A 25387-nucleotide genomic window follows, 5' to 3' on the forward strand; every position below is an offset into this window, starting at 1 on the left:
AGGCACCTCAGAGTGACGCATCCACCCATCAGCTGTTTTTGTTTTGCTGTGTGAATTATTGGAAGTTAATAACATAATAATAACAACAGTGTCGACCGACTAAAGTGAAACAGCTCACTACGCAGCTGTTTTCGTTTATCTCGTGTCCAGTTCAGATTTGAGATCATTCACTCGGTGCCGCATGTGTGCCGTCTGATCCAACCAGCCCGGACATTCCTCTCCCTGAAGACTGTGAGCGTGGCGCTTGGAGTCGGGGAGCAGAGGAGGGGAAGCGGGTTCCGGCGGGGATCGACCCGAGCCCAAGGCCTCCGACCTCGGTCAGCGAGAGGAGTGGGAAACTGGCGGCTCCGATGGAGTCCCAGGACGCGCAGGACGGCCCCGAAGTGCACCGAGGCTTCATCTGTGCCTCGTTTAACCAGGACACCACGTAAGCGACCTGCGGGCTGGGCCCAGCATGAACTCAATCTCCTTGATGCACCTGACTGTTGCATAATTATTTTCAGTCGCATTTACATACACTGGTTTATTTTCTGGTGCTTCCTAACAGCGCAGGCAGTTGTATGTTTGCGCCCAAAACGAAACCACACTACTCTGTATGCCTTACTAAAACTTCTAGATATGTCCCTCCCTGCCAGCTGAAAGTGAAGTAGGCCACTGTGTTAATCTTCAAGGCCTGTTGCACATTAAACTAGACATTTGGTCACCAAAGTTCTGGCTGCTGTGTAATGAGACACAGCTTGATAAAACGTTTTGAAAACAGGCCTATTCCAGTGTCTCATGTAAGTCTCCTGCTTACCTCATGACTCATGATTGACATACACTGTTTATTACATGATAATTATTAGCATATTAACAGCAATATTACTTTAAAGAACAAACAGATGTTTCTGTGTCCTTTTTTGGCTCTTCAATTATTTTGAGGAATCACATCTGTGCTGCAAGTGTCCATTTTTTTTTCCATGTTTAAGGATTATTAAAAGGCTAAAATCCAGCAGAACTCACTGACTTCTTCAGTTACAGGTGTTCCTACTTACATTAACATCTCCCCTGGCACTGATTGTAAAACTAAGCAGGTGGCCAAACAGTAAACCCGGCCTTATTATCGCTTATCTTCAGCCTTGATAAAATAAAGCAATCTTCTCCTGGGGGCAATTAACGTATTTTAATGGAAACTGTGTTATGGTGATGTTATCTAAACAAGATAAGATAAGACAGACAGACAGAAATCATGTCATACATGGCTACGAAGATGAAGTAAAGCCTGGATATGACCTGTTTACTGCCTCATGCTCCTTACTGTCAGTTATGGCTATACGTTGGCCTCATGCTATTATTACAGCATGACCAATGATGGTTCAGTTATCAGCAGTGCTTTAAAGAGGTCCCTTCAGCTCATGCCTTATTGAGCAGATCATACATACACATTACTGAAAGTACCATATCTATAATATTTCCCTTGATGTCTATTAATAATTGTATGGTCAGTGGCATACAGCATCCTTTCCTTATATTTCACCTCCTGGTGTGTGGAGCATTATACAAATTGAGGGTTAGGGTTAGGGCTAACCCTTAACCCTAATGCTTTGAGAATGGTAAAGTATAATCCTATGTTTTTAATAGCATCCATTCACTAATCTGTTCTGGTAATAAATAAAAAGTATTTTGGGGATTATCTTATTGGGACAAGGATATACTTCATGTGCATTGTGCATCCCAACAAACAAACTATAATAACCGTGTTATTATGGTAGTTTTCTCTTTGCCAATGGTGGATGTGTAATCTTGTTCATGTGTGTGCGTGTGTTGTAGTTCTCTGTCAGTGGGCACCAAGACTGGCTACCAACTCTTCTCAGTCACTGCTGCGGACAAGCTGGACTGCATTCATGAGGGAGGTAAGAGTTTTCAAATGAGCCATACATGCATATGTATGTGATGTCTCAGGACAGCTCACCCCATGGATGCATGTCTGTGCACTTATTTGTAAAAACTCAACCATGCATAAACTAAGTACACTGTGACACAGCAGCATCCCCACCCTAAGCTGACATATAAGTCTACACTGTATTATCTGATCTGTGGTCAGGTTCACCTTGGTCATACAACAGCTCAGACAGGTCGCTGCATGTTTGCTCTGCTGCGTGTGGAGGGTAAACACAGACGAACGTTCAATTTTCTCATCCTCATTAGCAGCAACGAAAGAGATACTTTAGAGTCAGTTTGAGGAAGTTTTGTGGTCACAAAATGTTCTCTTTTTCTGGCAACTAACAGTTTCCCTTTATGTGTAATTAATGTGGGTTTGTAGTTGAGTGTAATAGCAGTCAAGCCATTGTCCCTTGTTATCAAAGTGCAAGAAAATGTATAGGAATGTGATAACAGCTCTCTTGTCCCTCTCTCAGTGGAGTGTCCGGACGTGTATATAGTGGAGCGGCTGTTCTCCAGCAGTCTGGTGGTGGTGGTCAGTCTGTCCATGCCACGGCGAATGAACGTCTATCACTTTAAGAAGGGCACAGAGATTTGTAACTACAGTTACTCCAACAACATCCTCTCCGTCAGGCTCAACAGGCAGGTAAGAACAAGGAACAGATCTCTCCTTACCTGCAAGCCTCAAAAGTTGTTGCTTCTGGTTTGTGTTGCCAAATATATTTTGTTACATTTAATTATTTCTCCATCTGTCACTGTCACCTCAGCGACTGGTGGTGTGCCTGGAGGAGTCAATTTACATCCACAATATCAAAGACATGAAACTACTCAAGACCCTGCTCAACACACCCACCAACCCCTCAGGTACACTCAAAGCATCGAAACCATAGATTTAGCAATATAATGATGCACATGCGCGATTTTGGTAAGGTTTATTGGCGTGACATAAAAAAGGCAGGAAACTAGAGTCCAGGAGAGGTTGAACATGAGAAGGGACATATCTTAAATTATCCTCTGTTCTGCCTCGTAGGTCTCTGCGCCCTCTCTGTTAACCACAGTAACTCCTACCTGGCCTACCCCGGCAGCGCCACCATCGGAGAGATCACTGTCTACGATGCCAACAGCCTGGTGAGGCCTCAGTCAACTCTTAACATAGCAAAAAAGGCAAAAATTGCAGTCTCTTGAAAAACCCACAAGGGGAAGCACCAGTGTCTGTGCTGATGTCATTAGAAAGCGCTTGTTTGCCCCTTTAGAGCACCGTGACCCTGATCCAAGCCCATGACAGTCCCCTGGCAGCCCTCACCTTCAATGCCTCCGGCACCAAACTGGCCAGCGCTTCAGAGAAAGTGAGGACTTGATTCCTTCTTATCCCTCCTTTTTTTTCATTATCCACTAGCCTCTGTCTGACCACTTTCTCCTCTACAGGGTACCGTTATCAGAGTCTTCAGCATTCCCGAAGGGCAGAGGCTGTTTGAATTCCGCCGAGGGATGAAGAGGTTAGTGCTCCTATTCATATTATTTTGGAAAAGAATAGATAGCCTGCCATGCAGATCCAGCAGCTGTATATTGAGATTATTCATGGTAGTGGTACGACAGAGGTTAAAAGAGGGATAGTGACAGGAAGGTTAGTAGCACCATCTTATTCTTCAACACTTAACGTTCAGGTGAGTAAGTCACTTGACTCCTGCTGCTCAGTAGTCAATGGTAGACGGCTGTGGATGCACTGTGTAGCGTCCAGTGTCAATGACCAATGACAGTGACATATCAGTGATTAAAGCAGCAATGTGAGAAGTGGAATAGTGGAAATGTTAGACTCAGACACACTAGGGAGGTTGTTTTTCACACACAGTCACTCACACACTCTAAAAACATGGACTTAAGTTTACATTTATTGTAAGAGCTTAATATGTCTAAAACAATCATGTGTATATGTTCGGTTTTCAATACAATATTTACATTTAATCTCAACTGTTTTGTCCTTTTCTTGCTGGATTTGTGTGTGTGTGTGTGTGTGTGTGTGTGTGTGTGTGTGTGTGTGTGTGTGTGCTAGATATGTTAGCATCAGCTCATTGTCCTTCAGTGCGGATGCCCAGTTCCTGTGTGCCTCCAGCAACACTGAGACAGTCCATATCTTTAAACTGGAGCAGCACAGCCCCAGGTAAACACACACACACACGCACACGCACACGCACACATACATACACACAGTTTGTTTCTACATGATTAATGAATTCATTGATACATTTCTATTGTTAAACCAATCCGTAGATAAACCAACTTAAATTCAATGTCCTCATGATACTGATGTAGGCATATAATACAGTAATACATATCTAGTATGATAACATAAGGGCAGTAACCGTGGTTGTGATGAGTTGTAGTCTGTATGCCTCAGCAGTAGTATTGCTGGTTCTTTCATCCAGATCAAAATAAACCCTTGTATTTTCTGGGGACATTTCCCTTCTGAGGATTAACATTACAGCTTTTGTAAATGCTTTTGTCCAAAGCGACTTACAATAAGAAGTGATTTCTCTGTATTAATAGTGATTTCCCCCATTATCCTTTCCTGAACCTGAGTGCTGTTTGTATAGAATGACTGGCATCCAAAATTCAATTTTAAAGAAAAAAATCAGAATGTCTCCAGTAATGATTTCTATGATTTTTAATGCAACATTTTTGCATCTTTAACCATGACTCCTGTTGTTATCTTCTAGTCAAGAGGAGCAGTCTCCTACATGGTCAGCGTATGTGGGCAAAATGTTCACAGCAGCCAGTACCTACTTGCCCACCCAGGTGTCTGACATGATGCATCAGGACAGAGCCTTCGCCACTGTTCGACTCAACATGTTTGGCTTAAAGAACATCTGTGCCCTGGCAACGTAAGGCAGAGGGAGAGAGAAGACAAGGATGTTTTTAAAGTCTGTATATGTGTGGGCTCACTCCTATCTTGTGTGTTTTGTTTTTCAGCATTCAGAAGCTCCCTCGCCTGCTGGTGGCATCCTCAGATGGGTATCTTTACATTTATAATGTGGACCCACAGGATGGAGGCGAGTGTGTCCTGGTCCAGAAACACAGGTATGTTTGAATTTAAAAACATGTTGAGTGAGATGGGAGGATTTTTTGAGATTTGGAAGCAATATTGGCACTATAACAAAATCACTGGGCTGCACCTTTAAGCTGACCCAAATGAAAATGAAAGGAATCTGTATTGGACTTTAATTTCCAGGAATAGTTTAACATGTTAAGTAAATAGCACTTTTTATGTTTACCTTGCTGGCAAAATTTTAGAAACGTAAAATAAGAACAAAAGTATTTCAAAAAGTATTTTATTGGAAATACATGGCTTCACTGAGGGTTCAGTTGACTATTATTTTGACAATACACAATACCAGAATTAAATGTGGACAAACAAGGTGCATCTATTGAGCTTCTAGTGGCGCGGCACTGCTGTGATCTGGGCTCCTGTCCTGCGTTGAAAGTCTCTGCTCTAGACCTCAACAGCGGATGTATTTTTTATGTAGACTTAGGGTCTATGGAGTTGAGCATGTTTCTATTTTACCATGCAGTTATTAGAGAGTATTATAAGATATGGTATTACAGCCTGGTATGGTACCTTGACTTGTGTATATGCAAACTGTGTATGTGCAGGGAAACCATGTGCTGTTCAAATGTTGACATTTTTTCTTTTACTATGCAGTATGTATGATTTTATCTTCTGTGTAACTGCAAGATGGAGTCTACAAATTTCCCTGCGGGGGCATAGAAGTATAGCTTGTCTATCTTATTATCATCTATCTAGTGATGATGGGACTCTTTTCGAAATAATAGTTTGTGACGTAAGCAGCTGTATTTTTACATCAAAAACTCACATTCAGTGTTGTGCAGCTTTAAAATGTAGCCTTGGCTTATGTTTTTACAGCAAGTTAAACTACAGTGTTATTGCTGCGGTTACTCTCTGTCTGAGTCTCTGTCTGCTCTCCTCCTGCAGGCTGTTTGACACCAGCGAGGAACAGGTGGAACAGAAGGAAGAGGAGAAACCAGAGGATGACTTGTCCCAACCAGCCAGCCAATCATATGCTGCCACTGTGGCTCTCCCTTCAACCCCGCCCTCCTCCACCACTCTCATGGGTAAGTTTTATACCTGAGGATAAAATGATTAAAAAAAAACCTTGCCAAATTGGATGATAATAATAAGTAATAGTTACTCCTTAAACCTTTGTCTACTGTGCGCTACATATTTTAGCTGTTAGCGTTAGCTATAGCATCCATTGTGGTTATGCAACTTTTGCTTAAAGCTAAACATTAAACACTTCATATCCAACAGAATATCACACATACTTCAAATCAAAATCCTAAAATAACAAATTGTTCCTAAATCACATTTTACAAAGTTATACAAAAATATTTCTTGAAATTACTTAAATCTCACAGAAATGTCTCTTGGCTTAATTTAAAACTTTTCAAATGGCTCATATATATAGCAGATGTGATGCATAAATGCAGAAAAAAAATGTACTTATAGTTGTTTTTTTTAAATTATGTTTTACAATTCTAATTGTGAAAGCAACAGCACTAACCATTGTTAGTAAAGACTGGTAGTAAACTTTCAGAAAATCTAATAGTAGTATAAATGATATCTACAGTGTAAAGGGTATCAACTAATGAAAGTTAACATTAGTTCACCAGCATTTTCAATAATATATTAAACAAATGGTATGAGTAGATCCAATTGTCTTCTGAATGATGAATTTAGGGGTTGGAAGTAGAAGCCAGTGTGTAGAGATTTCTTCTTTCCAGGCAAACAAAGAGTTACACAAATTAAAAGATGATTTTTAACTCTTGTAAGCACCGTATTATTATTATTATAAAAAAAAGCAGCTAGCACTAGAAAGAGATCCCAATGGAAACAGATTAGGATGCTGTCAGTAATGAGTGGCTACAAAATCTTCTCCTTCCCTCTATTCCCAGGATACTCTGAGGACGGAGGAGCCCAGAAGGGTGAGGTCATCCCAGAGCACGAATTCGCTGAGGGCCCCGTCTGTCTGGATGATGAAAATGAGTTTCCTCCAGTCAGCCACCAGAGTAACTGAACAACCCCCCCCACCCCCCACGCCCCCTGTCCCCATGAAACGTCCCATCCCTGCATACAAATCAGACTCACTTGTTTCAAGCAGGGAGGATGGACAAAAATATTCCAAATATTGTTGAGACATTGTGCCCCCCCCTACCCCCACCCCCCGCCCTCCCACATGTACCCCTGCTGGCCTAGGGTCAAATCTTGCCAGAATGTTACATCCTGGTGTTTCTGTATTATGCGTCCCTCTCACTTTTTGTAAGAAATAAAGAAAAAAAAACACTAAACAGAGTGGAAGGTCCACTCTTCATTAAAAAGAAATACAAGAAAAGAAAAGAACATCTCTTTGCTTAGACAGATTAAAATGCTGTCTGACGAATCCCATGGATAACTCCCATATTACACCATAAATGATAGTGTTACATTTTTCTAAATAATGACTGCACAGCAAGAACCATTGACAACACAGTGACATAACTGTTGCATAATATTATCATGGTAGCAGCCCTGAAGAAATAAGTCTAATCTCTGAAGAAGACATCTTGTTTTCTTTCACTTACATGTCTTAGGAATTAGCATCTGAAGATCTGTCATATTTCAATAAATGGGCATTAAATGTCACACCTCAAGAGAGAGAGGCACAAGTTCAGGTGAAGGAAGATACTTTACAAGTGTGATAACACTATTTAAATCATAATACATGCAGTAAGTATTACATGACTTGAAGATGCAGCTGTGATACTAATTATGGTAGCAGTAGATGAGACTAAAAACCTGCGGAGTCACAAATGTAACCTGATAATATATCTGGCAGAGTTGGCTCTGTGGGAGGAGCGGTCAACAGCTAAATGTGAATTGCTCGATGGTGAGCTGTACGTGACAAAGTTACAGGTCCTTGACTTTCAGTGATATCCTGAAGACCTTTTTATTTGCTACATGATGCTGAATATGTTAACATGTAAGTCATGGTTATTTTTACTTTGCTGTATTCTTTTTGAAAATGTTTTAAGTATTACACATCAACGCATAGACTTACCGTGCGTAACTATATATTGAGGATTTTTACTGTGTGTATAATGTATATATAACATTTATATATATTACTGTTGTAATAAGTAACATGGTACAGTAATACCATTGAGTTGCCAAAAGGTGGCGCTTTTAGGACACCCTCACACTGCATTGAGCTGTTCAATACTGGACATCAGAGACTCATTAAAGCTGAGAAGTAATTCAACCTCTGCTGTGTGTAGTTTTGGTGGAAAAATAATTCACGTTTAAATCCTATGTCATCACACATCTAACAACTAATAACAAGGCTTTTGGACATTTAAGTGGTTTAAGTATGTTCAACAAACATGTTTTTATATTGAATTACACTGCAACAAACTGGTCCATAAATTGTAGCTTTTCTTTACTGTCTCATGGTTTGATATATCTTATTTTTCCCAAGTTATTGACCTCACTCTGACCTTCTACTATCTGTCCAAAGTTTATGCCTGTTTGCACATCTGCAGCATCTGGACATTGAACCTCCCAAACAACACATTCAACAAACAAACAGCCGAGCACGTCCAAAGGAGATATTTGTCTCTACATCTGTTTGCTTACATCTGCGTGCTTCTCTTTCGGCCTTTTGTGTGAGTGTTCATGCGTGTGTGTCCTCCCACCCTCAGCCCAGCGTGCGGCAGCGGCAAACAGCTTGTGTCGGGTCACAGCAGGGCGCTGCTGACTCGTCGGTGGTGTAGTCTGCTGCGGACACAGACTTGTCGGTGGCAATGTCCCATAATAGCTCCTCCCTCCTGCGGGTGATCCTCTCTGCAGCCGCCTGGTATTCAAGTGTCCCGACATCCAGGGGTGTTTCCTCGGCCTCGTCATGTTCCAGATCAAATATCAACGGCGGGTCATGGAGCTGCTGAGTTCCTGTTGCACCACCACATGCTTCAGCTGCACCTGCAAGGGACAGGGATGTGTGTGTGCGTGTGTGTGCATTACTGAATACATAAAATACATAAAATATGGTTAAAGCAGGGGAAAATGCTCTTAAGATTGTGCGTAAAAGTCTTTCTTTGGTTACTAATATTAAGGTTTGAGATGTTTTGTGTTATTGTGATTAACTTTAGTATGAATCTTAAAGCACTAAAGAATTATTGTACTCTCCTTCAATACTTGGATGCTTCACAATAAGAATGAAGCTGCTCTAATGTAGCCTTTCTAGTTATGCCCAGAAACTAATTTTGCAGACAGACAAACAGAAAGGCCACCATTTGGGTTCTGTCATGTTGACATCATGTCCTGCATAATAACTCTGATAATGTCCTGCACCCAGAGAAGTCATATTGCTGTAATTACTGTAATAACATTACATACAAGTCAGTGTCACTGTAATGTGATTGTTTTAGCTCTGTGGACCCATTTTGAAACCTACCTGTGATGTAGAACGCTTTGTATTTCCCTGCTCGGACTGCCTGCAGATCACCAAACTTCCCTGCAGCACCACTGTTAGGGTGGAAGAGAAACTACAAGAGAAAAGAACTTAAGTCTGCATCAAGACCTTAACTCAACTGGATAATCCCCACTGAAAAGACTACGAAAATTAAAAAGCTGTATCTACAACTAGGATTTGTTTGTACCTCGTGACCAGTCTGTTCACCACGCAGGAGGATATTTGTGGCATCAATGCCATCGTAACCTCTGTCTGAGGGCGGTGTTACCCCTGCCAGGGACAGAAGGGTTGGGAAAATGTCCATACCACTGTCAGAGGATAAAAAAAAAGAAGAACAGAAAAACTTTTTCTCTTGACAACTAGAAGGGAAAAAGAGGAAAATCAAATACATTTGGTCAAGAAATAAATGTCTCCAACTGCATCTTCCAGCCTAATGAACAAGTAGTGTGCCTCAGTAAACAGGGGTGGCGTCCTTTTGTACATATAGGATCTACAATGTAAACGTGGGATTTACCTAAGTATTGAAGGAATTTAAAGTAGTCTCTGGGTACTGAGAAAATCGAATACCTGAGCAGGGCAGCGCTGGTGGTGTTTGCAAGGATTACACCAGGCCAATAGGCCACCGTTGGCACCCTGTGACCTCCTTCCCAGGTGGTCCGCTTAGCTGAACCCCCACCTCACATACACAGGCAAAAGATTAATTAAGGAATACAGGATTCATAGCAATATGATGGACAGTAGCTATAACCACATCAATTGTTCTCATAAAAGCATGCATAAAAAGCTGGTTTTGAATCAGGATTAGTTTTTTTATACCTCTGCTGCTCTGCCACTTTCCTTCGAAAGGTCCTACACTTCCTGCATATTGACACTTCTGTTCCCAAGGACCGTTGTCACCTACATGTAAAGCATACATACTGTATAAGACTGTGTATATGGCCTTTGTAGGATAATAGTGACACTGGTGGTGTGTAAGAAGAGACATAGACAGACAACAGTTGACTAACCGGTGAACCAGATGAGAGTATTGTCTTTGTCCGTGTCATCAGAAGCGCTCTTTACCGCCCCCACCAGGCTGTCCATCTCTCGCAGGCTGGCAGTGTACACTCTGCTGTCATGTGGGTTATGGGCAATGGAGGGGGTGTCTGGAGGGAGTGGAGGGGCCAAGGGAACATGCATGTGAGCCAACGCTATGTAGAGAAGGTAGGGCTGCTCTCGCTCCCTGCAGAGACAAGTATGACAGACAAGTTTCCTGTGAATTTGTATTACCACACAAGCAGATTTAACCAACCATACGATATCATGAGATGTTTACCACATCTAAACTCTACATCAGCAAATTTCTCTAATTAGCCCTTCCTCTATGGTTGCTAAGAGGCCTTTTTCATGACAGACATTTTGACTTTTTATTGTAGGAAAAGCACGGGTGTAATTAATAACGTGTCCCATGTCAGTGAGCCAACAGGCGTAACACCAGAGTCCTGGAGATAATATGTGTGAATGGAATGTATTATCAATGTTATAGTTACACCTGTACCTCTTCTGTTATGATGTCCAAATGTCTGCCATGACAACTATTCTGCTGCGATTCACCCAAAGCTGGAAATATAAATACCCAACTTCTATGTCAGAGAAACCACATCTGTACATGTGTGGTCCAAATACTGTATGTAAAGATATATATACAGACTGTGGGTCCAACTCAGAAAAACTAAGTGGGAATCAGTTATAAACTGCTGAAAACTGAACTGCTGTGTAGCATTCATAGTGTATGACTACTTGAGGAGATTTTTTCCTTGCTGCTGTTGCCAAGTGCTTGCTCATGGGGTAATGTTGGGTCTCTGTAAATTAAAGAGTACGCTTTTGACCTGCTCTATGTGAAAAGTGCCCTGAGATAACTTCTGTTGTGATTTGGTTCTATAGAGATAAAACTGACTTGACTTCACTTGACTTTAAAGTCCATATTGCAGAACAATTTCATCCAATTTTCCTTGTGGGAATGTGGACTTTCTGACATGTCTGGAACACAACATTAGTCACTTCAATGACCTCCGTCAATGAATGAATACTGTTTGGTTTTAACAGTGCATGACTCATAACCGCTGCATTCATTCACATGACCCCGTACAATAGCATGAAGGCATGTTGCTTTTCACAGACAGCTGCAAACAGCAGGGCTCACCGCCCTTCCAATATACACACACACACACACACACACAGACAGACACACACACAGACACACTTTCCGTATTATACTACTACCAGCATTCTCAACTCCATCTAGGCAAGTTGAAAAAGCTTGTCTGTCTAAAATATCTACAGACAGTTACAGTCAATATGCTCGTTTGTACCTGAATGATGTGAATTTTCTTTTCAAATTAGTTTAAGACCACAAAATATAGCATAATTAACACTTTCTCGACACACTCAACAAAAAATAATCATTGTAAGCTTCACAAAGGCAGTACTTGATGTAGGGCTATTGTATTTTATTGCATTACACTGTATTGGCAGGTCGTCTTGTTATTAATACACCATCAGGAAATAGGATCCAGATAAGCTGATCTGGGCTTAGGTTAGGCTCTATGCTTTACAGGATTCGACTGGTGTTGCTTTATCTTTTTGTATCAACAAATCCTATAAAAAAGACCAAAACCAACTTGTGTAGCCAAAGCCTGATTTACAATAGCTAATGTGTCTGTGCTACAGAACTCCAGTGTTATCCAAAAAAACACTAAAAACACATGAAATTACCATACCATTGCACTTGGGTGACATGCATAACCCCAACCTTATCAATTAAGCGAGTAACCAAGCAGGTTAGATTTATCAAAAACCTCTTGCTCAACCCAGAGCTTCTGGATCCACACTTTGGCCGAAACGACGAAGGGGGTAATACATCCCATAGACCTTGTAGATGTACTGTACAAAGTTGTTTAAAGACGCCGCTCAGTGGGATGATGCTTGTTTGCCGACATACCAGTGGGACAGTGTGTCACATCTGGCTGATGGGAATCACTGTGATGCTGCTGTAAGACAAGAGTTCTGTGTTTTCTAGACATACTTCAGAGGCCTCATCTCAAAGCCCCATTGAAGCAAGATGAAGGCAAAGCTTGTATGTCAATCAGATTTCTGGCAGACACACAGACTGATGTCCTACTTTGTGGCCTGCAGCACTTTCTCTCTTCTCAGTACGTGGTCATGTGCATGTCATAGAAAGGTCATGAACTACAGGTGGTTACAAATATTAGCATCTGCCACAGATTTATCTTATCTTCCCTCCTCATGTTCCACCAACTGAACTAAAGTACAGAGATATCCTCGGGTAATAGTCACACCTAATGAAACATTGTTCAGATCTCTCTACTGATAACAGCTGCACATTGCCAAAAAAAAGCAGAACTCCAAGCAGCAATAAACTGAGGAGCTTCTGATTGAGAGACCTTAATGTGACAGACCAAACTGTCTTTTGGTCTGTTTGTCTGTTGTGGTGGACAAGGTTATGCGGTACGAACCATGACTCCATAGCACAAGGGAGTTATTTGTTACATAGTGACCTTGAGCCTCCAAAATAAACACATTTTTTGGGTTCTTGCCATGATCAGGTGATATTTCTCAAGGTGACATGGAAGAAATCATTGCAGTGAACTTCTTGAAAATTTCACCACAGTGTGTTTGTGTGGGTGTCTTATTCCCCTATTGACAAACACATGGCAGCGATCTCTTCAGGATCTTATTACATTTGAATTCTTAAGCCCCCCCCCCCCCCCCAGACATACACACACGTGCACAGACTAGGTTTCAAAGACTGCTGAGCCAGAGGACAACATACTGACACCAAGAGAAGCTTGTTGTTTCAATCTTCAGGGCTGGTTTGGCACAAACACACAGGTTGCCCAATTAGGTTCAGCAATAACAGTGTTACAACCTCGAGGACATATTCATTCACAGTGTATTTGCACTGCAGCAGCCTGTCACCATCTAATACAGGGAACTCAAACAGAAACATCCAGGTTTTTACAATATCAATACAGGGTTTGTCCCATGTAACACAGATCAAGAGCCAAATATATACTCTTATCATATATTGTGTGTCTTTGCAGCTGTACTGTACCTCGCGTTGTGTATGATTCTGAGTGCAGCAGATTTGTACTGTTCTGTTAGAGTCCACAGGTCAAGAGGCTGCTCCACAATACTGATGTTTTCAATCAGAGGAAGGCCCACTTTGGAATAACAGCCTCCAGGTACATGTCTCTTCAATCTACAATATAGCATAATAACAGCATAAATGGTTAGAGTGAGTGTGTAAGTGTGTGTGTTTAACAAGGTTTGGAATTAGTTGAAGAGGTATTAAGAGGCAGGGTGTAGTCTGATCAGAAAGGAAGCAGTTGATAGATACTACTTACCTTGCATACATCATTAGCTCTTGCTAATTTGAGTAACAGGGTTTGTTGGTGTTTGGTAAATCATGAGCTGGTTGTGTTAAAATACTGCACATGCATTCATCCCTCTCAATTCTAGGTTTTCAACACTCACTTGGGGCTCACGTTTTTCAGTTTTCCAATTACTTTCCGATGTCAATACCAGGATGGAGGGAGGTACATAGACTGAGGTAGACTAGTGAATTTGAGTGTCAAATTCTAGTATGTTTCAAGAACTTTCAAGGACAATTTATTTTCCACCCTTACATGTTATAGTTCTATCAAATGCACAAACTTTCAAAGGTTTTCAAAGGTCCTCTGGGAACACTAGAGGTCCAATGTTGTACATGTACTTTCAAATATGCATAAACAGCCCATTGGTCAGGATAACAATTTTCATACTGGCCTGAGAGTGTCATATTTGTTTAAGTAGGAGCACAGAGCCACACCTGATCACTTGAGGTCCAGATGAGTCACAGGGGAAGCACTGTGGTAGATTATATCCAGGTATATCAGTACAGCCCATGTCATTACTGTAAGGAATACCGAAGTAGTAGTCAAACCCTGTCCAGGAGACAAGAAACATGGTAACACATATGTATATCTTGGCCAACAAAACGGTTAAAAGATGCTGATATGTGGATCACCTGTTAGTATCTTGTTCCACAATAACAAATATAATGTGATGTACAGGCTGAGGGCAGATGAGGTGAGGTGGAGGTGATTGACTACTGCCCTAGAAATGAATGAGAAGGTGGGGGAGGGGGTGGTGGCTGATGGGATAAGAGCTGGTGGGTGGTGGTTGTTGAGTCAGCTGTAGGCGAAGAGTCAGGAGCAAGTCTGTCATCTCACAAAACACAGCTGCAGGGAGTTCGTTATTAGTGATCCTGTTCAGTGTGTTCCCTGCAGCTAGGCTGGTGGACTCACTCCCACACTTAATGTGGCTGGAAAAGCCAAGAAAGACCGACAGACGCCATAACCCTGAACTGGAAGAATGTTGTGCAATAGATTGGTGCTCACATCTCATTGTTTTATGTTGCACATACGCTTTTTAAAATAATGTGAAATCCTTCCACTGTTAAAAGCTTCTATGTTAAACTGTATTTGCATCTCAGCAATTCTTCTGTTGCTGATAGTACAGCGGCCATTTTGCAGACTGTTATATATATATACACACACACACACACACAATCAATGTACCCTCTGTTTCTATTTTCCTATTTGCATCTCACTCTTCTATTTCTTCTTTTCTTGTTACAGCTTGTGGCTGGGACATGCCAGTTTCCTAAGGGCTTACTGTGGTTTCAGATAACTTTATTTCATTTCACCTGTATGTTTACAAAAGGCTGTTTGTTTCATACCCAAAGCCAATCTCTATATGGTCTCAATTTAGGCGATGTGGGGCGTTTTTTGTGATCCCACTTTGTGCTTTAAAATATATATAAACCAAATTCACACACCTCTTTGAGAAATTCCAGTCTGATCCCCTGTTGCATTCAGTTGCATCTTCAGAGATTTGTGGTATAAAAAGTTCCACGTACCTCTTTTAGTAGGACTATATGGTCCATTATGGCCAAGATGCCATTTCCCGATCATGGCGGTGTAATATCCTGCCTTCTGTAGTAGCTGGGGCAAGGTAACTTCAGACAGAGGCAAACCGGCCACAGAGCGCACAGCAAAGTTATGAGTCACCCCGTTCCTTAAGCCATAGCGTCCGGTCAGGATGGCAGCACGGGATGGAGAGCAGGTTGAGGCTGGAGAGTGGAAGTCTGTCAATCTGGAATAAATATTTTTTATTTTGTTGACAATCAGAAGTGAATGTCACATATCCTGCCGTTCATACTCAGGCTTAAACGATATGTAACCTTTGCCATGCAGTCTCACTCTACCATTTTGAAATATCATTACACACATGAACACCATTCCAATAATAGGATTTATATGACATGGAATTAAGCTCTACATAACAGATCAGCTATAAAATAAATGAATAAATTCTCTACCTTAGTCCTTGCTGGGCCATCATGTTGAGGTAAGGTGTATTGTTTGCCTTCTCTTCAGGCTGGTTAGCATCCAGGTCACCCCAGCCTATATCATCGGCCAGTATGATGATGAAATTGGGCTTCTTGCTGGGCTTATCAACTCCATGCTGGGACACCATGTGCAGAAGCAGGCCACATAGCAGCATCCCAGACAGCAGCAGAGTGAAACCCTCCGCCATTTTGACTCAAAGTCTGCAAAAGGTTACATGTTTTATTTAAAGCTTAAGCAGGCACACAATCTTTAAACCATGAGCAGCACAGCCACACACTGTGAACACAATGATATTCAGTACATACAGGATATAATGCAAAGTCTGCAAAAACAAATGTAGGTATGAAAGTGAGTGAGAGAAACTCCAGACAGACATTATAAAAAGACACTTGATATGCAAACATTTGTCAAATTGGCAATTTGACTTTTCAGCTAACTAACACAAAAGCATTAAAAGTACATTCAAATAACAAAAAGAAGGTATCCGTTTTTAGAGGGTAAAGGGTGTTTGTAACTGTAACAAACTTAGTTCACTTCACTTCGCTCTCTCTAAAAGTTCTGCCTTCACTGTACACATAAGGAAAATGATGAGGTAAATATCATATTTTCGGACCAGCAGTGCAATCGTCTCCCTACAAAACACATTTCTGTGGAATTTAAGTACATACTCTATTTTTCTCATGCCATGAAAACACAACTCTGTTAACTTAAGAGTTGTGTTTAACTCTGTTAAACACAACTTTGCTTGCCAGAGATGAGACTGTATATTTAATTTAAATTCAACTGAGTTTTATGTATGATGGGGGTTTGAGTGTGTATGTGTGAGAGAACTGTAAAATATCCCTGTATGAGATGAAGCTGTAATCATTTATATCTGATTGTGTTTGTCATGGTGGGTGGCTCATGTTGACTGAGCGATATAAGGTTGCTCTCCCACTGAGATCTTGAGCTGAACAGCTTTGCACTGCAGCAATTTTATAATACACTGAGTTATCTATCAGCCAGCAAGCCAGCCAGCTGTTCATCTCTATAGACATAGCATATGTTATTTAGATTACATACAGTGAGGTCCAACATACTCAGCCCAATAACAAGATCTGGCTGTTTCCATCATTTCTGAAAAACTAAAACACTTTTTTTAAATGTGTTTTTACTTTGTATTAAAAATAAATTATTTATTGCAGATACAAATAAGATCTTTGAAATATATCTAAAATTGTCCCTAAATTGTTAGATTAACACTTTGGAAAGTGTGAAATGTTTTAGTATTTTGACAAATATTGCCGGATACTGACAAAATGAACATGGTAGTAATCAATACAATTGACGTAAACTTAAAAAGGATTCTGTTGGTAATGTTGTGGAAAGAGTTAGTCAGTTTGAGGTCATATTGACATTCTCAGTGCTAAATTATCCCAATGCCAGACATGTAATGATATACAGTATATACAGTACCAGTCAAACATTCTGACACACCTTCCCTTTCACTTGAATGATAAAATGTGTCCAAACTCATATATAATGGTGCTGTATATACTGTATATATCTATTTTCAGAAAGGAAGAAAAGGAAGGTCCAACAGAATGCACAATTAACTGCTTAATCACTCTAAGAAGATGTCATGTAAACTAGAAACCTGGTTTCTGTAATCAGGGATTAAGAGAAATACAGCTACTTTTCCTGCCTTAACCCAGTGTCTCACAATAACCTGGTTTCTTGTTGGCATGTAAACACAGTGACAGTGATAAAATCAGTGGAAGGTATGCGTCTCTGAGTGTGACTCAAACAGGTCTAAAGTTATTTGCATTGACCAAATATGCCTTTCTTCTTCCTCACACCAGTAAATCAAGTTAAACTTGAATATCAGCGTCTCATTACACAACAGATCAAAATCTAGGTCCAAGACACAAAGCTATTTGACAGTGAATTTCCTTCGCCAATGTGTACAGCCGAAGTGCAGGTAAGACAAACAAAAACACATTTCCATTTAAAGGACAGGGTCACCATGTTTCAAGTCTGTCTTAAAACAATAGTCAGGTGTTCATATGAACACTGAAAGAGTTTTTGCTCATTGTAATAGTTCTTCCTGTTCACACTGGCTATTAAAAGATCCTCTTCAAATGCGCTTTCAATATGTCATTTTGTGCAAAAACGTATTTAACAGTTGATCTTAAGCTTATATGAGGCTTCAGCAGTCTGAGTTAGTCATATCAAGTAGATATCTGCCACATTTACAGTGTTTTTAGTATAAAACTCTTTGTTGTGTTTCCTCAGACAGTGTTTCCCTGTTGAGCTGCGGTGGAAGTATAGTAACAAAAAGAGGGACTTGGGGGCTAAAAAGACTAATGTTGAAATATATCTACTTGATTGGACTAATTAGGATGTCTGAAGCTTCATATTAGTTTCAGATAAACTTTTAAATACATTTTTGCATTTTTAAATACATTTAAGACTGTGGATTTTGGTCTCCATCGCTTACATTGGAAGTGCATTATGAAGGGATCTTCTAATAGCCGGTATGAACAGGAGGAGTGATTACAGCAAGAAAAACCTATTTTAATGTTCATTTGGGCACACTGCTATTGTCTGCTATTAATATCAGTAAATCTACCATAGAGGATGAAACAAAAGCTGTGTCCAAGGACAAAGTTTATATTTTACAGGTGCAATGAGAGAATCTATACAAGGAGATGTTCACATGTTTCACAATGTTTTATTGCATTAGTGAAAAAATAAGTGTATAATTATCAAAGCTTGAGCAACACTGACATTTATGCACAATAACAATCACACACACATACACACATACACACACACACACATCACACCAGCGATGAACTCAGACTTCTCCTAAACAACTCTGCACCCCACAGCTGAAGGGGCTTGTGGGGAGGGAACTGGTTGGAACCAGCCTCTTAACCTCCCCCCCTTTCTTCGGGGAGGGGGCTTGTTCATGAATGCGGGCTTATATCAGACAGAGCATGTCTGTACGTGTGTGTGTATCTGCATGTGTATCTCTGTGAATGGGCATGTGCACGTGAGAGTATGTGTACGTAAAGTTTACAGCTGCAACGGTCGCGCGAGGGAAGGATTACCGTGTGAAACTATAGCTACACACAGGTGAGACGGACAACTTGAATATAAGCTATATTATTACAGACGAGTATGTTTTTTACTTAAACTATTGTTTATGGCAAAGTATATTCAGCACGCCTTCAATTAAGTATATACAGAGTCAAAGAGGCGATATAGAAGTACTTACAAAGTGTGTGTGAGTAGTAATTAATGTCGCTTTGCTCAGAGACCACGTGAGCCGCCGCTGGACAGACAGCGTTGCGTCAGCCGCAAGAGGACGGAACATATGGCTCCTATTACAAGTCAATACTATCACCCCTCCTCCTCATCCTAAATTAAAATACACTAATAAACTCTCCTGTTTAAATCCAATTATTGGTTGATCCTTTGCGAATTGCGGTAAAGTAGAACTATGAATCAAATGACGTGTCTCGTGCGCCTATGTGTCCAGTAATAAATCATTAAATAATGATAACGTAGGGCGTTGGATCCTGTTACAGTTATTCTTTCAACAGTAGCTGGCCATGTTACAAAGCCGGCGGCGTTTGTGATGTTTTTTCTTCCATTTAGCCAAAGAAAATGAATATGATTTAAATAGTCTGACAATAATTGATCTTTTTTAGAGGATACTCTAAAGTATTTTGTCGTTGGATTCCCAGAGGCAAAACTAGAGGCGCCTCAAGGAAAAGCAATCCAAACCATGTACATTTAGCTAATTCACATTTTTGGTCCACGCGTTATAGGTTTTAGTATTTCAGCCCTAATGTCCATCATATCCTTGTTGCCTGTGACCGGAGTTCCTCCTTGTTGATGCCAGGGCTGCAACTAACGATTATTTTAATTATCGATTAATCTGTTGATTATTTTCAAAGTTAATGGATTAGTTGTTCGGTTTATAGAATGTCAGAAAATGGTGATGACGTCCTTAAATATCTTGTTTTGTCCCATCCAAGACTCAACAACCCAAAGATAGCTTATCTAGTTTAGTTTCATAGATGACTTAAGAAAACAGAAAATATTCGCATTTTAGAAGCTGGAATTAGAGAAACTTGACTTTTTTTTCTTTTCAAAAAATGCCTCAAAATGATAATTCAATTATCAATATAGTTGGAGATTAATTTAATAGTTGGCAACTAATCAATTAATTGACTTATCTCTGCAGCTCTAGTGGATTCATTTGAGTTTATTGTATTTAAGAAACTTAAAGTAATTACATCCATTGAGTCTGAGGTTTTAAAAAGAAAGTCAACTGTTGTGAGTTATAGCATAATCCTGTTACAAGGGTAATGTCTTAGTAGTTATTAAACATAAATGTTTTCTAAAACTGGATATGTTTGTTGAATATTCTGTCAAAATATTATGTCTACATTTTAATCATGAAGGTTCATTCCTGACTTTGGAAATGGTAACTTGACATACAGATATTAACTCAAGGACTTCTTACTATCTTTTTCTGTAACTTTCAACTGTCAACTCCTCAGTAACAGTGACAGGTATTGTGCATAATGTAGGTGTATATGATGACACACTGGTCTGCACTGGTGCTGCAGTATTATATCTATGACAGGTATATAGAACAGTATAAGAACACAGCATGTGTTTTTCAGCTTACCGCACAGTGATGTTTGAAGTCAGTGGGTGAAAAAAATAGATTCACACTATGCTTAGTAACATACCAGTGCAGCTTATCAAAGCCATGTCCCGTTGTGAAATTTGTCTAAAACTGGGGGAAAAGTTACACAACATGGTTCTAACTCTGGAGAATGCTGGGGTCAGACAAAATGTCCAGTAGATAATGAAACCAAACATAGGTAGGTTGAGCCAACCAGTGTTCCTAGGAAACGAAAATAGATGAGGATTTATTCTTTCAAATCTGTAAAACATTAGAAGTCATAACCTAAGCATACATATACAGTATGATGCTGACTTGCTGTGTATAGTATATTTTGCCAAAACAGACAGATTTGTCTACAGCTCAGACACATTAAGTGTTGACGTTTTGACAGCTGTGCTTTGCCAAGTTGTGTATCATTCTTTCATTCATTGTTTTTGAACTCTGAGGCAAAATTACGTTTACAGACATACTGTAAATAAAATTGTGTGACATTGTACTCCCATACAGGGCTCAACAAATACCATTTGAATGCTCAGTTTAGCCAGAATCAGGGCCAAAAGGTAATTTTAATGTTCTTTTTTTTACATTAATAGCTAACAATGCTACTGATGTAAAAATAAATAAATGCCAGAAACATCTAATTTTACCCAATGCCTCCCCCTTGTCCTACCACCTGTGCTTTTCCATCTTTGGTTACAGCATTGACAGTGTTTGTACATTAAACAGTAGCCTGTAAGGATGCACCTATGCACTTTATTCAAAGTCAAGAGTATACAGAAAAAGGAATATAACTAAGAGGGGAAGTCATTGATCATATCTACATCATATCTGCTACCCTACTCATCAGCAAGTAGCTATCAATTCAGCTTACTACCTCTAAATTAACCTTTCTCTAATGAAAAGAGGAACAGCAGCTAGCAAAACTTTATGCTGACTTCTGTGCGACAGGTTACATAAGACAGGGGCGCACACATTTTTCTTGCAAATATGTCTGTTTTTTCTATGAGCGAAACAGAAATATTGTAATATTTGCAGCTAACTTACTCACTATGTCCCAGTGTTGAGAGGCAGCCAGGCTTAAATGATGCTAATCCTCATGTTCATGCCTTATTAAGCACCTGTACAATAATAAGCACACTACATTAACCTACTCAAGATTCACATTTACTTGGCATTTTGCGACCATATTTTACAAATGTTTTTCCTCAAGTCAGTCAACCTGTCGAAGTATAGACATTTGAATTATTTTTTTAAATTAATTTTTAAAAATTGTGCTCCACGACGCCATTCACTTAAACTGTCATTTCTCTTTACAAGACATGGCAGTGTGTAGACTCAAGGGACCACGTTTCTTGGGGCCTAATGTGTACCCAGAGGCCCCTGATGGAGGCTGGGGATGGGTGGTGGCCATAGCCTTTTTCTTGGTGGAGGTTTTCACCTATGGCACCATCAAGAGCTTCGGCATCTTCCTCCAGGACCTGATGGGGGAGTTTGGGGAGACCAACAGTCGAGTCTCCTGGATTGTTTCCATCTGTGTGTTTGTGATGACCTTCAATGGTGAGTAGATGGTGAGATGAAGTGGGTGCCAAGCCTGCAAAACAAAGAAACAAGCTATTCAACACAGACTGTCTGATTGAACACTGAAATGACGATAATGTTATAAGAATTACAGTACCTTCTATGCTGTGAATGCAAAGTGTTCACCTAACAATAATTTGTTAATGTTGGGTCCTCAGGTCCTCTCTCTTCTGTGATGACCAACCGCTTTGGTTTCCAGCTTGTTGTAATGCTTGGAGGATTACTTATATCCTCTGGTACCATTGCCACAAGCTTTACCACCTCCATCAATCAAATGTACATCACCTATGGGTTAGTTGCAGGTATTGAATCTCTTTCTTCTTCCTTTGTCTCCCTTTTTGAACTTCACATAATACTATTATTTGTTGAATTTGTTCTTTAGCAATGTCTTGAGCTGAATTACAGTTTTAAATATGTGCCTCTTTTCCACTTTGCAGGTATGGGCTACTGTCTGACCTTCCTGCCCACTGTGACGATCTTGTCCCAGTATTTTAACCGTCGACGATCTCTGGTCACGGCCATGGCTTCAACTGGAGAGTCCTTGTCCATGTTTGCTCTGGCACCATGTGAGTGCAAGGATCACTGTAACTTATACTAATGAGAATTTGCAGCTCTTTAGGCAAGATTGCTTGCATGACTTATTCTGTGGCAGGAAAAGTCTTACTCAATAAAATGTCTAAGGAAAACATTTATTCAAAGGTTCATAGGCAATTTTAATGAAGCTAAGAAGCACAGTTGTAATTACCACTGAGGGCACCGAAGTCATGTCTTCTGTGATCTTATGTCTGTTCCATAGCAGCCTATATACGAAGAACACCTCATACTTAATATCATGTATGTAATTTTACTGCCTAACACTCACTCAATATCTCCTCTTGCCCCCTAAGCCTTCTCTGCACTGAGGGACCATATTGGCTGGCGGCATACCATGGCAGTGATAGGAGCCTTGCAAGCCACCATCATCATCTGTGGTGCTCTGCTTCGGCCAATCATTATCAAACCCAGAGCAACCCACGAGACAGAGACTGACAGATCATCCCCAAAGGAACTGGAAGCCCTTACTACGCAGGAAAATGTAGAAAGTGCAAACCCAGAAGACTCTATGACAAACAAGACCTCATTTGAACCAAATACCTCCTACAGTCTGGACAAAGAGTTAACCAGAGACTCTATGAGCACTGGAGACTCTGGTGTCCAGTCTCTAAAGGACACAGACAACAGCAGCCCAGAGGAGAAGACTTTACTGCAGAAGGAAGCAAGGTTAGAGAAGGAACAGAAATCTGCGGAAAACGGTATAGCAGACATTAGGGAATCAGAGACTGAGGACGTGAAAAGGAACCAAGATTCAGAGAAACAAGTGAGGAAAGATGAGGAAAAGGAATCGGGAGATGAGAAGTTATCTGCAAAGAACTCTAAACTTCTAGATTTCTCCATCCTCAGAGAGTGCAGCTTCATCTGCTACTCTCTCTTCGGACTTTTTGCCACACTTGGCTTCTTCGCCCCTCAACTCTACATCATCGAGCTGAGTGTGAGTCGAGGTGTTGAGCGGGATCGCGCCACCTACATGCTCTCTACCATGGCTGTAGCTGAAATCTTAGGCCGTTTCTCAATTGGATGGATCCTAAGCCAGAAGCGGTTCAGGAAAAAGAAGCTTCTTGTTCTTTTGGCATGTGTAATTACAATGACTGCGGATCTAGTGGGATTTACTTTGGTCACAGAGTTCTATGGCCTGGCTGTGTGCTCTGCTTTGTACGGGTTTTTTATGGGGACCCTAGCATGTACCCACATCCCTTTGCTGGCTGAGGATGATGTGGTGGGCATAGAGAGGATGTCTTCAGCTGCTGGTGTCTATGTGTTCATACAAAGCTTTGCTGGGCTGGCTGGACCCCCACTTGGAGGTAAGTTTACTAAAAATATTGGCTATGGCTCCACTTGCAGACTTTAATCACAGCCACAGCCAGGAAATGCATAATGCTATAGATATGTATGGATATAGATCAAATATATTTTATATATCTGATATATTATTCATATAATATAAAATCTAATATACAGAATAGCATTTCATAGCATTTATTAGAATTTCTAACAGAATACCTGTTGTTTGCTTAAAAGGGGTATTCCAGTGATTTAATATTGCACTTTTGGTGCACTTGCACCAATTGAAGGGACTTGTGAGAGATAAAGAATGGTCAAAATCAGTGCAGCAGAGATTAAGATATCCTGACTTTTAGTAATTACTATGTGTAAAGCTCCAGAAATACAGGATCCTGCATTTCCTATAATGCAACACATAAAATCCTTCCCTGCCTAGTAAAGACCAATGTCTTGCGTACTCCACAGCTTGAGTTTGTAACGCAGGCTTTATTTGAAGAATTTCTCTAAGCCCAAGCCAGGATAACCCTGGTGACATCATCAGGGTTATTTTCTCAGACTTTAGAAAGCTCCCTTCAGAACCATAGAGGACATAATACAACTGTTTTCACAGGTTAGTTAGCTAGGGTGCCCTTTTAAGTGCATAAAGTTTTCTCTGAATTCTTTTCTACCTGTAGGTGTGCTGGTAGATGTGACTCACAACTACGGATCAGCCTTCTACTCCTGTGCCATTGGCATGGCACTGAGTGCTGTGTTCCTGGGTTTAGTAAAACCTGCTAAGAAAGGATTACTCTGTAGGAAGAGGAACTCAAAATGCAACGAAGACAGACTTGAAGTAAAAGGGGACTCAGAAGAAAAGAGTGGAGGGGATAAACTGAACAATAGAACTGACAGTCCGGAGGACTGCTCAGGAGATGACAACTTGGACCACAACCAGTCGGGGGCCACGAGAGATGTCGAGGAGGTTATACGTTTTGCATGAACTGATAACACAGGATAAAGGTAATAAAACGGCAAAGCGATGTGAGAGTAAAAGACTATCTAAAGACTACTGCTGGCAGAGCGATGAGGATGGAAAGAAAGACCAATATTGAGATGCTGCTGAAGATCTGGTTTCTGCAAGCAATCTTGAGAACTTTTAGATCAAAACATGTATGTAGCAGTTGTGCCTTACATACCTGATGTACCAAACAGTGTTTTTTATAGTGTCAATTCTGTTAGAATTAAAAAGAGTAAACTATACAGTTAGCTTCTTGCTTTAACAGACAGTGGTGTGAGTAGTGTGTGGAAGGTATACATCAGTTCAAAATGGACCATGTGTGATTGAGTATTAAAGGTGCTATAGTGTC

At 40.5% G+C, this 25387-nt stretch overlaps 3 protein-coding genes across 5 annotated transcripts; 2 read left to right on the plus strand and 1 right to left on the minus strand.

Annotated features, from left to right (window-relative positions):
* The first annotated feature begins 1 nt into the window (after position 1).
* Positions 2-7103, plus strand: LOC121887022 (WD repeat domain phosphoinositide-interacting protein 1-like). Its single transcript, XM_042397541.1, has 12 exons — positions 2-427; positions 1810-1892; positions 2397-2566; positions 2688-2784; positions 2951-3048; positions 3174-3266; positions 3346-3416; positions 3971-4078; positions 4635-4799; positions 4888-4995; positions 5909-6048; positions 6889-7103. The coding sequence occupies exons 1-12, from the start codon at positions 351-353 to the stop codon at positions 7008-7010; spliced, it is 1332 nt and encodes a 443-aa protein (XP_042253475.1). The 5' UTR covers positions 2-350; the 3' UTR covers positions 7011-7103.
* A 343-nt stretch (positions 7104-7446) lies between these two features.
* Positions 7447-20014, minus strand: arsg (arylsulfatase G). The gene is made up of 11 exons (XM_042397545.1): positions 19158-20014; positions 15865-16095; positions 15403-15638; positions 14311-14425; positions 13555-13701; positions 10448-10662; positions 10257-10337; positions 10008-10116; positions 9628-9748; positions 9423-9513; positions 7447-8947 (listed from the first exon to the last, which is right to left on the minus strand). The coding sequence occupies exons 2-11, from the start codon at positions 16080-16082 to the stop codon at positions 8667-8669; spliced, it is 1614 nt and encodes a 537-aa protein (XP_042253479.1). The 5' UTR covers positions 16083-16095; positions 19158-20014; the 3' UTR covers positions 7447-8666.
* Positions 18737-25280, plus strand: LOC121887023 (monocarboxylate transporter 7-like). 3 transcript variants are annotated; one of them, XM_042397543.1, is made up of 7 exons: positions 18737-19015; positions 21093-21145; positions 21903-22142; positions 22322-22465; positions 22601-22729; positions 23051-24061; positions 24716-25280. In XM_042397543.1, exons 3-7 carry the CDS (start codon positions 21905-21907, stop codon positions 25018-25020), a joined length of 1827 nt encoding a protein of 608 aa, XP_042253477.1. In that variant the 5' UTR covers positions 18737-19015; positions 21093-21145; positions 21903-21904; the 3' UTR covers positions 25021-25280. The 3 variants fall into 3 exon arrangements, with proteins under 3 accessions (XP_042253477.1, XP_042253476.1, XP_042253478.1); XM_042397544.1 differs by lacking the exon at positions 18737-19015 and adding an exon at positions 20729-20781; XM_042397542.1 differs by lacking the exon at positions 21093-21145.
* Positions 25281-25387: the final 107 nt, after the last annotated feature.

The sequence above is a fragment of the Thunnus maccoyii genome, chromosome 20 (genome assembly GCF_910596095.1).
Source record: "Thunnus maccoyii chromosome 20, fThuMac1.1, whole genome shotgun sequence".
NCBI lineage: Eukaryota > Metazoa > Chordata > Actinopteri > Scombriformes > Scombridae > Thunnus > Thunnus maccoyii.